The sequence below is a fragment of the Micromys minutus genome, assembly GCF_963924665.1.
Source record: "Micromys minutus genome assembly, chromosome: 16".
NCBI classification, from domain to species: domain Eukaryota; kingdom Metazoa; phylum Chordata; class Mammalia; order Rodentia; family Muridae; genus Micromys; species Micromys minutus.
Genome location: NC_137985.1, coordinates 46,134,195 through 46,146,539, shown reverse-complemented (window position 1 = coordinate 46,146,539; position 12,345 = coordinate 46,134,195). Strand labels below are relative to the sequence as shown.

The following is a 12,345-nucleotide window of genomic DNA, read 5'->3' as shown; positions in this document are numbered from 1 at the left end:
GGCAGCTTCATTTTAACTGAATAGGTTGTCTCCTGATCGAGGTCCCCTTTCCCCCAGCTACTTGGTCTGATCCGGTGCTTCTTGTTTTGACCTCATAACACTTTACACTGTGATATAACTCATAAGAACATTTTGAGCTGGACATGATGGTGCATGTTTGCAATCTAGCAAGTTGGAGGCAAGAGGACCAAAAGCCGAAAACAATCTAGACTCGACCTCAAAATATGTAAGATAACAAAACACAATAACAAGCCCTCAATAACTGCTACTCTGGAAACCTTAAGACTCAATAGCAAACATTTGGATGCATCATAGTCTCCAAAACACCACGATACATCGAGACTGTGTGAAAACTTACTTTCCAGTAATAAAAACTCCAGTAGCTCTCGAGATCTCTAGGAGTCCTAAATTCTACTTCCAGAACTAATCACTCCATTCTCACCAAGCACGGGCCAGGTGGGGGAGAGGAAAATGAATATCAAGGGCCAGTAAGAGGAGGACTTCTGAATATTTCCTCAGCTAAGGCAACCTTCGCAGAAAACCACTGTTTCTGAATGAAGTAGGGTGGTTGTCCATGGAGACAGAACATTATAACTGAAGATGAAACTGGCACAGGAATTTCAATCAAAGAGAGAAAAAGTATTTTTCAAACATGCTAGTCCCCAAGCTTTCCTTCTGCTGAGATCTACTGAGAGTGGTGTATGGGGCCATGGTATAGGGGCCTGTGTATACAAGAGGAACTGTGCTACTAGACCCTCTAAGAACATTAGAGTCAACTAAAACAGCACTAGAAACCCACATGCACTTGAATTTAAAGAACGCAGGAAAGAGAATGGTTAAAGAAAACCTGAACATAGTTACACACCAACTCTAGGTTCCCTATCTCTCTCATTATCTTCATCTCCACTTCAGAAACCTCCCCACACCTCAACTTCTCTTTAAATAGCCTACACTAGAAATTCAACACAGAGCCTAAAGAACCTGAATCATAGCATCTCTTATGAGGGAAAGGTGACAAACTGATTTTTAAATGGTTCTTTATTCATAAACTTGATGCAAGTTTACAAAATTTACTGTACATTGCCAAATAAATCTGCAATGAAAAATAAAATTAAAAAAAAAAAACAAACAAACCCCAAAGCATGCCAAATGTGCGCTGTCAATCTGCCAGCCATTCGGAAATTAGAATTCAATAATGTATTCAAGATTCTGCCTTGTCATTTGTCATCTGAGCCACTGGCAATCCTTTATTTAAGGTAACCAAGTGACCAAGAATAACAGGTATCTTTACTGCTCTCTTAACCAACAGAATCAAGAGAAATTAAAAATCACATAAAATGCACAAGTGCCACGTCTCATAGATGTGGTTTACAAAGTTTTTTTTTTTAAAAATCCCAAATCAAATATATAAGAAATACAGTTGAACTTTGTACTGGTTTGTGCAGGAAAATGTGCTTCTGGGTTTCTTTTTAAAAGTGCTTAAATAGCTAGATCTAAATCAAACATGGGATTATTAAGAAAAGAAATCTATTGCCAACCAAGAAGGACTGATTCAGGTAAGGCAATAAAATGCAAAGTACATTGATTTGTGTCACATTTTATAAAAATTAACATAGGCTGAATTCCTACTGGTCTTCTGATGTAAAAGCCACTGCATGACTATAGCAGAAATGTAAGGCTCTCCAATCTGGGTATCTTTCATAATTTTGCTCAAAGAGTCTGTCTTTGTGCCAATCATTCCGTAAGTTTATTTGTTTCTCACCAATTGCAATACCCTGCTAATAAATGGAAAGGTAAAATGACCTCATACTTTAGAACTTCAGGCTCTACACGGTGGCTCTGCCTCACAGGAGGCAGGTTCAGTCAAACACAACCCCGCTGCCCCATGGAAATCACTGCTCACAAATGGCCGCCTTGCTTTGCTGTACCTCATGATACAATTTCGATCATACTTTCAGATTAGTTCAAACCTTCACACAACCATGAAAAAGTGACAATTTAATGAAGAGGCTTCCTGTCATAATTTTGGCAATAAAATTATTTCAGACCTGAAAAGGCTATGGTTTAGAAGACCTAAAATTTCTAAACCAGTATTGACCATCAGTTAAACTTTTATTGGCTCTAAACAAACAAGATTTTGCAAATCTTCATATCCCATAGGCTCAATATAGAAAGGTTACTGTAAAATCACAGCTGCAGCAAACTGATGCTGACTTCCCTGCTTAAAGGTTTCACTTTTCAAGAAAGAGGTGGTAACGAGTGGCTATTGTGTGTACTTATCAGGAAAAATACAGTAAAGGCCCCACTGCTCAGTCCAAGATACCTAAAGTGAGCAAAATGAAAAGGCTGTAACTGGATGTCAGCTGACAGATTATCCACTAAATGATCTATTAGCTAATGTCTTCGGTACTGCTGTTATACGGGCACTCAAAAGCTTATGTCTGTACGTTGGAACGATTTTCTTTAAAGCAACATTGGTCCAGACATATGTCAATGTAGTTATCCATCTTCCTTTGGTGGTGTGTACCAGCCTGAAATAAAATGGGAAAAGGTTAGCTCCATCAAACATGAAAAAGGTATTACTAAGATCAGGTCCAGTCTCTAGTCATGACTGTGCTGTTTAATCCTACTGTAGAAACTTAGACTTGCTGTTTAGTTATTAACCCAGCATTCCGCTGTCTGATTTGGTTACTGCTCATGACTAAAGCCTACTTGGATTTCAGCATCTCTGTATGAATGGACTCCTAGCTGACAGTCAGAGCATGGACTAACTCCATGCTAAACTTCCATCTCAGTTTTGTATTTAACAGCAAACCTTACTCAAAATATCCCCCAAAGAAATTCCTGGTGATCAGAATTTTAAAAAGCAAACAAAAATATTGGTAGGGAAAGTGCTCTCATTAAAATCCCAGCTGTGAGGCAGTCCAACACAGAGTTAATAATCTCATAACTAAACATCAAGTTACTCATGATAAACACACAATTTTGTCAACTTTGAAAAGGAGGGGGAATGTGACTGTTGACTCAGGCTCCACACCAAGTATAAGCTCTCACAGAAAGGCAACTGGAGGCTCAGTTATGTCTGGTACAAAGCAGGCACGGGAACATACTCATCTGATGTACTTCTAGAAAATACCACTACAAAAGCCCGGGCTTGACCTATTTTAAGACCTTCCTTTGAAGTTTCAAGATTTGGTTTTGGATGTTATCACTAAAAGGAATAGTGGAAAAAGCAACAAGTTGGCTTTGTCATTAAAATAAAATCTAGTACAAGACACAAATCCAAACTTATAAACTAATATGCCTATGTAAGTGCGTACATAGAGGTCCTGTGTCTTCCTCAAATCTCGTGTTTTTGTTGTTGTTTTGTTTTGTTTTTGAGACAGGTTCTTAACCTGGAGCTCAATGATTCAGACTGGCTGGGCAGCAAACCAAGGACTCTCCTTTTCTGCCTCCTCACAGCTAGGTCAGGAGCATCCATAGCCACGCCTGGCTTTTCATGTGCACTCTGAGAACAAACAGGGCCTCGTGCATGGCAATTTCCCAGCCCAACCAACACATTTCTAGTAGAGATGAGACCATTTACTACAGTACTTACCCTAAGGTGCCGACCCTTCTACTCTGCACAGAAGAGTACTAGCTTCCCTTCAACTGCTCCAGTGGACCCCTTATTCAGGGCACTTGGCTAAAGTACTCTGCATAGGCACTATGCTTTTTCTTCATGTTTTCTAAGAGACATTTTGCCAACTTCAGATGAGGAAAGTAGGGATGTAAGAGATCAGAGGCTGGCAAAATGACTCAGTGGGTGAAGGTACTTGCCACCAAACCAGACAAGCTGAGTTTGACTCTTAGCACCCACATGGTGTGTACAGTGGCAAATACATGCACAAGAAACAAACTTCTCTTGTAAAGAAATTTGAAGACTTTCCCAAAGCCACATTCTATGGAGTGACATAAACAGCACTTAAATGGGCCTTCCAAGTCATGCCAGGTGATGCAGGCCTATGGTCCCAGGTCCTGGGAAGACTAAAGCACAAGGACCCCAAGTTTACATCCTGCCTGGACTGCAGAGTGATCTCAAAGCCAGTCTGGAAAACTTAGTGAGACCTTGTCTTAGAAAGTAAAACTAAAGGAAAGAAAGAGAGAGAGGGAGGGAGGGAGGGAGGGAGGGAGGGAGAGAGAGAGAGAGAGAGAGAGAGAGAGAGAGAGAGAGAGAGAGAGAAAGAGGAGGAGGGAGGGGGGGAGGGAGGGAGGGAGGGAAGGAGGGAGGAAGGAAGGAAGAAAGGAAGAAAGAAAGAAAGAAAGAAAGAAAGAAAGAAAAAGAAAGAAAGAAAAAGAAAGAAAGAAAGAAAGAAAGAAAGAAAGAAAGAAAGAAAGAAAGAAAGAAAAGGGAGGGAGGAAGGAAGGAAGGAAGGAAGGAAGGAAATAAATAAATAAAGATCAAAGTAAGGCAGATCTCACACACACACAGTAAAGCTATATCTCAGAAGTGGATGTTTTTGCCTGGTAGGGTTCTAGGTTTGATCCTGAGGTAGGAAGGAAATGAATCAAGTAGGAATCTGAAGATGTTTCAGAAGTAGATAGTTGTGATCCTGTTACATTACCTCCGCTACAGTGAGAGCTCCTATACAGAGTTACTAACACAACTCCTTTACTTACAGAGTATATATCAAGTGAGCAAAAGGATTTATCTATTAGCCTACATTCTTGGCAATAACTCAAAGGCACTTAGGTCAAGGAATTCAAGTTTGATAGAAGCAGTGTTAAGATTTGTTCCAAGATTACGAATATAGAAAATGTTTTTCCCTGCACTGTAATTAACAGTATTTGATAAAAATTAAGACAAAAACACAAAAATGAACAAGGCAAACATCAACATGTTATGTATAACTTCATTTAAATAATAATAAGTATTTATTGAATAAAACATACCATTTTTCTCATGTATCTGTACAATGGAATTATAGGACTGTTGGGCTCGTGCTAAATTATACTGATTCTGAAAAAGAAATACACATTATTAAATCAAAATTGCAGGAAGATGAAAAACAGTAAATTTCTGGATGCATCACTATTGTGCTTAAAAGAACATTTTCACTTTTCAGACAACTTGTGTTACTTCCATATTCGGCATAATTTTATAAGAATCATAAAACCAAAATTGTACTTCACTAAAACCCCACAAACTTCAGAGTTGTTGTTTTAAAGTCTTCCTACCAGTGGTCAAACATGAGCGTTTATAGTCCTAGTGTGTGTCTCTCTACACTGTATGATCAAGTCAAAGGAAACACATTTGCATGACAAAAACCCCAACTCTTCCTTCTAACTTAATCCAAAGACAGTCTAGGAGATAATGATTTCAGAGAAGAAAACACTAAGCTTCAGGCACCAGGCAAGTAAATACTTGTAAGTTTCTGGTATTTGTAAATATTTTAAATGTAAAGAGTGGCTATGATTGCCACCAAGGCACTTCTTTAGGTTAAAATAGGAAATGTTCTCTAAGAAGCCAAGTTCAAACTGAATTTTGTCTTAAGAGTTCAAATGACCTTCATTTTAACGTCAAATAATACCAGACATGCTCTCCGTAACAGGTCACCCCACCCACAGCAGCACATAATACAACTTGTTGTATAATAAATGCAAGTGCAGAAGAAACAAAATATAGAGCCAATCTCCCAACAACAACCCCCTGGCTCTGCTTCTACAGTGATCTACGTTTACTAGTTTCTTGTACACTTCTCTGGACGTGTTTGCAAGGACAATCATATGCAGTCTGTTTTCCAAAGACAGGCTATGTACTGGCCAAGTATGGATAAAAAGCACCTGGAATGATGCTTCTGCATCAAAGGACAAGCCTTTGCCATGCTGAGGCCCTGCTCCGGTGTTTGACTTGGGCTGGAGCTTCCCAGGAGTCCTTCAGCTCTGTGTAAAGCCATATTCTCCTTGTGGTTTCAACCCGCTGAGCCAGTTTCCATGTAATTGTGAGCTATCATTTTTGTTTCTGTAAACAGACTAGTTGTAAATAGACCCTATTTTCTACAGAGTAATCTTTCAAAAGCCCTGCCATAAGGCATCTAAGACAAAGAATCTTCTCAAAAATAATTTTAAAATACTTCAATGGGCTGGAGACGTGGTTCTGTGGTTAAAAAACACTGGTTGCTCTTCTAGAGCACCAACATTTGATTCCTAGCATCCACACACAGTGGTAACAGTTCCAGTTCCAGGGATCTGATGCTCTCTCCTGGCCTCTTCAGGCAGCAAACACGTACACAGCACACAGACCAACAAGAAATGCAGACAAAACATCAGTACACACTAATTTATTTTCCACAAAAAAATATATAAATAAATAAAAGAGAAATGGACTGAACCTAACAAAATACACATGACATACTCTCAGATCAGGAACTACTGCGCCCACTCTCCTAAGAGGAGCCTGTTGCTGTGACAGTCACCACAGCTGATGACTGACCTCCAGGTACGAACTACAGACTTCTCCTTATACCTTTGTTAATTTCTCCCTTTGACTCCTCTCTAACAATGAGTTGAATTTTGATCTACTGTAACTGGCTTTATTTTGTGCTTTAGTATACAAGGAACTAGCTCTCTCAGCATTTTTGAACAAATTGTGCATTAGTAGGCCCTCCTGAGAGTGCAGCTAACGTGGGATCAGAATAGTCCCTGTGGAGAATCAAACTCCTATATTTGGCCCCAGAACTCACTTACGGATACATGGCCAGGGCTGAGTCACTCCACAGCTCTGGAAAAGATAAAAAAAAAACTCATTCCTGAGCTTGTGGCTATTATGAAGGGTTCTGCAATAAGTGGGAGCAACAGAAGGTTCCTATCCTGACTGCAGAAACAGTGCCAGCACTGGCCCAAGGCCATGTGTTTCCAGGACTTCGTTATCACAGACATGTTTCCTCTGTTACATGCATGTATGGCACATTAGCTTGCTTTATTTAGTTTATAGTTTTGAAGATAGGGTTTCCTTATACAGCCCAGTTGAGTTTAGTCTCACAATGTATCCCAGATAGCCTCAAATTTGGAATCTCTACAAACAGGCCACACTCTGAAAGGATTTATACTTGTATAGCCTCAAGTTAATGCTACAGACATTATTTCCTAGTAATTAAACAGAAACAGCCTGGCCTACATTCTTCTATAACTCCATGGCTTGTTCTCACTCCTTCTGGCTAAACACTGTCGGAGTGGAAGCTGATGGCAATACTGTACTTCATCTCTCCATAGGCTCTTGCCTATACAGAGCTACCAAGTTCTCAGCCCCATTACAACCTGACCTCAATCACGTCTACTGAGAAGAACTCAGATTCCAAGCATATGTATCAGTTAATTCAGCTTTTTAAAAGGCAAATACATTCAATTACTTTGAACCAACAACTAACAATATAATTAAAATATTGCATGTTGGCTTTTTGACTAAGAAAAATGTAAATATTTAAAATATTCTAAAGTAATAATATATGACAAAAAATTTTGAAGAGCACAAAGTACTAATCTCATTTTTAACTTAACCCTACTGGTATTTTAAAAATCCCTAATCAGTAACAATGCTATTAGAATTTGACTGTTCATCTAAAGAAGTCTACACTGATATTTTACATAGCTCTCCCACCCTCCCCATTTCGGTCCCCACTCAGACACATGCATGCACCCACACATACCAAAAGCATATACTTAACACAATTTAAAATATTTACTGTTGTGTGTGAGCACCTGTGCTTCTACTTCCACTTTTACATGGCTTCTGGGATTCAAATCAGGTTGTTAGGCCTGCCCACTAAACCACCTCACCAGCCCCAGATGTAAGTAATTTCTTTTATTTAAGGCAGGCAGGCAGGGAGGGAGGGAGGAAGAGGAAGAAGGGGAGGGGGGGGAGGGGGAGGGGGAAAGGCAGGGAGAAGAGGGAGAGAATATGGATGAATATATAAATATGTGTGTGTTCAGGCACATGGAGATCAGACAGAGTTCTCTCCTTCCACTATAACTGAACTTGGTCCATCATTCCTCCATGGCAGTATTCTATCCCATGCATCAACTTGCTGGCCCTTTAAAGACTGACTTCTATTCTTTTAAGTGTCTTTATGTTAGGTATGTACACATGAGTGCAGATGCCCAGAGGCCAGACCTGAGATCCCTCTAGACTGGGGGCTCGAGGCAGCTGTGAGCTGGCTGCTGCAGATTCTCCATAAGAGCGGATTGTTCTTCCAATCTGAGTCACCCACCCAGCCTTCTATCTTCTGTTTCTTACATTTACTTTATGTGTGTGCATGTGGAGAACAAGGGGGGAGACATGTACCATAATATGAATTCCAAGGCCAGAATAACCTTGGAAATTGGTTCTCCCATTGGGATTGAGCACAGGTCCTCTCTCTGGCTTGGTGCCAAATGTGTTTACCCACTGAGCCATCTCACCATCCAGTTTTCTTTTTTGATTGTTAAGGGTTTTAGTGAGTTTTTTGTTGTTGTTGTTTTAATATGTATTTCTTTTATGTATGTGAGTACACTGTAGCTCTCAGACACACCAGCAGAGGCCATTGGATCCTATTACAGATGGTTGTGAGCCACCATGTGGTTGCTGGGAAATGAACTCAGGACCTCTGGAAGTGCTCTTAACTGCTGAGTCACCTCTCCAGCCCGGAGGGGTTTTAGTGTTTTTGAGGTGGGGGGGGGTCTCACTACATAGCCCAGGCTAACCTGGCACAACATCCCAACTGCTAGAACAATAGGCATGAATCACCATGTCAGACTTTTGCATTTTCTCAGGTTAATGATTAGACTATAACCTGCAGAGTTCAGAATTCAGGGATTCTATATTATACAAAGTTTCTACTTTCTTAGCTGACAACATTTTTTAATTTAAAAAGTGAGATTTTTTTTACCCTAAAAATATCACTGAATCTACAATCTACTGTACTGAGCACATAAAGTAACTTCTGTCAACCATGAACAAAAGCCAGCACACAGGATGATAGTCATGCAGCCCTCTTAGTAGGCATGTGCTACAGTTTACATAACAAAACTGCAAAAAAAGATCTCCACATTTAAGCAATATATGAGTGTACTTCAATATACAGAAAGGACTCAGCAGCCTGACTTGGCATCTTAAGTATAATGCTGCTTCTTACTTGCCAAGAAAACTACACATCATAAAAAACATGGAGGTTTAAATCAACTGAAATAGAACAAAGAATACTGGTGGTTCTAGAATTTCAAAACTATAGAGAACTTAATTTTCCCTGCCCTACTGTATTTAATACACAGCTCTCAGGAAAACAAAGTATGTACAGTATACAGGTAAATTTTAATTACCCAAGAAGAAAGAAAACCAAAAATCACTGTTCTATGCCCTTCTAATTTTCTTTTAAATTGAAAAATGTGTAAAAATTTTTAAAATTATTAAAATTTAACATAAAATCCTCTATATAAATAGATGCCAGGAAGAAAGCATTGAAGAACACATCAGTGCCTTATTTCTAGGTACTCAAAATTACAAATTGCCTTTTCAGGTTTTGTGATGTTATTTACTTTAGGAACTTTGCATAAGCAAATATTTATTTTATCATTAAAAAAGTTTTATTACTACATAACCATTTTATTGACACATTAAGACAAAATCACAGATTCACATATACTGTTAAGAAATGTTGGTCTGGCCCAATGGTGACGGTGCATGCCTTTAATCTTGGCACTCAGGAAGCAGAGTAAGGTGGATTTCTGTGAGTTCTAAGCCAGCCTGGTCTACATAGTAAATTCCAGAAGAGCCAGGGCTACACACATAGAAACCCTGTCTTCAAAAACAAGCAAATGAACAAAATAAACAAATGCTGGTTTGATATGAATTATTGAACGCTTGTGAGCTGCTTAACTTCTAGATCTTTAACAAATGGCATTTTTGTTCCATATAAACAAACAGCTGATAAAAGCAACATTATCATCCCAAATAATGATTTTTTAAATGATCTTTTAAATTTTTCTTTTTCTGTGGACTAACATTATAAAGCAATCTCATGGTTTGAAGTGCAGTATAAACACAAATCTTACTACCTGAATAAACAAGTGCAAATTTACAAAGACCTTCAGGGGAAACTTTCACTATGCAAAAAGGTTATTTCTGCCACAAAAGTTTTCAAAACAAACATCACTAATACCTACAATCCCACCTAGAAGGATCTAGAAGGATCACCCTAGTAAGTAAATTCAGCACACAACTCAGTGAATGAGTACACAGACTATGCCTGCCTGACTGAAACCCTTGTCTTGACCCCATGGCCTTAGGCATTATCAGACTCTGTGCCTCAGTTTCCTTATCTATAAAATAAAGACAACAGAGCCTTTTTCTTGGGTTTCAAAAGAGATGAAAAGGTTAATAATGTAGATTAGAATAGAGTCCAGCATACACACTGGCTGAAAATTAATGATGCTAACACGGTCACAGTTTGGAGAAACCTCAAAGTCCACCCAGGTTTTTAACTCAGCGTGTTATATTTAGCAATAATAAGCTCAAACGCTAGACATGTCTGTGACTATGAAAGACAGTGCGGTTAATGACTGTAACAAATATCTTCTCTTAGAAAACATCTGTTTTCTACCTACACTTTTCTAAAACAAGAAAACCAAATAAAAAAATGAAATAAACAGTCTCAAAAAGAACTACAGTGGGAGTGGGGGGCTGGAGAAAGACTCCTCAGTTAAGAGTGCTTTCTCTTGAAGAGGACCTGAGTTCAATTCCAGCCACTCACACGGTGACTCACAACTGTCCATAACTACAGCTCATCCAATGCCCTCTTCTCATATCAGAGGGCACCAGGCACACATATGGTGCAGACACATACACACAGGCCACACACTCAGACATAAGAATACATTTTAAAAATAGAATCAATACAGGAAGAAGCCTCAAGCGTAAGGCACAGCAGCTGAGTATCCAACATGTCTGTGGAGTCCTAGTCAAGTACCTTGTTTGCTCCAAACTGCACCCGGGCTTTGCCTTTCACTAAGGTGGCATTGATCTGCATGATGACAGATTCTATTGAGTAGGCGCTGCTCCAGCCCTGCAGGAAGAACAAGGTGCATCTAAAACTCAGCGGTCTTCATAATTCCCATTCAGAAAAACCTAACAAAACAGCACAGGAGGAACCCAACAACAGCAAATCAGTGCTAACAAATCTGTAGTGACAAGAAAACACTGGGCTACTTCTAGACTCTCACAAATAACCCCATGTTCTAAATGTCACTGACTGAATTATAATTTCAGATTAACAACACTTGTAAAGGCTGCTCCAGCATGGAACAAGCTCCAAGTACAATGAGAACTCATCCCTTTACCTTGAACTTGTTTATAAAAGTAGGTGCTACATTTAAGAACGCTCCTCTTAGAATCCAGCTTATATATGGAAACAGTCCACTAAAGCTAAGAGTTGTACATAAGAGTTACCTGTTTTGTGAGAAGTTCCATACACAGTGCTCCTCCACCCAACACATACCTTTAAAAAAGGAAAGCACACAAAATGCTCCTTAACTTCTGAATATTACTAAGATAGTACTCACACAAAATTAGAAGATGACATAGAAACTGTTGTTAGACATTAACTCTGGCCAATTTCAAATGTTTACAGTCATTACTCTAATACAATTAACTTGTCAAACAAGTTGAACAGAATACTAAAACTTTTCTGATGTCAAAAACTAAAAACTTGGCTCCAAACATCCCAGAGAACAAGAGCAAAAGAATCTGTTTTCTTAGTGGACACACATATTCTTCCGTCAATGGAGCTCCCTCTGCACCCTGCTGCAAGGCTGACAACTGTTGACAGGGTCACAGACAGCTGCAGTCGGACTCTTCAGTGTGGCGGTAGACACACAGTAGAGCCCACACCCCCCCTTGCCTTCATTTCTATAGAGCCGTGCACAATTTAAGCTGTCTTCTGATTCTGAGACTGTTGGTTTAGATCAGCCAGTATTTTCTCTTCTTTTAGTAGCTGTGCTATGAAATAAACCACTTTGGTTCTCTTTCACTAGGCTTTTCTACCTCACTCTTGGTCCCATCAGGTCTTCTGTCACTGATCCCATGGCAATGGGAGCTCAGCTATAGTCTTTAGGTTGGACCTATTGCTCTAGGCGCTTTTCCTCACTTTGTGTATGTGGGGGGGGGGGGGGTGGAGTGTGTGTGTGTGTGTGTGTGTGTGTGTGTGTGTGTGTGTGTGTATGTGTGTGTTATAGCAACACTAAACTGTAAAAAAGCTCAATACTTGGCTAGGAAAGGGCTGGTGTTCTGAGCAAAAGATACAGAAGTTTAAAATTCACCATATTTTCATCCTATGT

The 12,345-nt window shown here is 39.5% G+C and overlaps 1 protein-coding gene across 7 annotated transcripts in view; it reads right to left on the bottom strand.

The window, feature by feature from the left end:
• Positions 1-1,020: 1,020 nt before the first annotated feature.
• The window catches only part of UBE2Q2 (ubiquitin conjugating enzyme E2 Q2), a 50,349-nt gene continuing 39,024 nt past the window's right edge, over positions 1,021-12,345 (bottom strand). For 4 of the 7 annotated variants that reach the window (XM_080929809.1, XM_080929811.1, XM_080929813.1 and 1 more), the window contains 4 exons: positions 11,459-11,507; positions 10,980-11,075; positions 4,933-4,999; positions 1,021-2,531 (listed from right to left, as the gene is read on the bottom strand). In XM_080929809.1, coding sequence (XP_080785935.1) covers positions 2,500-2,531; positions 4,933-4,999; positions 10,980-11,075; positions 11,459-11,507 — 244 coding nt within the window. In that variant the 3' untranslated portion in view covers positions 1,021-2,499. Of the gene's footprint in view, positions 2,532-4,932; positions 5,000-6,722; positions 6,761-10,979; positions 11,076-11,458; positions 11,508-12,345 lie in introns of all 7 variants that reach the window. The other 3 variants (XR_013975358.1, XR_013975359.1, XM_080929810.1) reach the window with 3 other exon arrangements.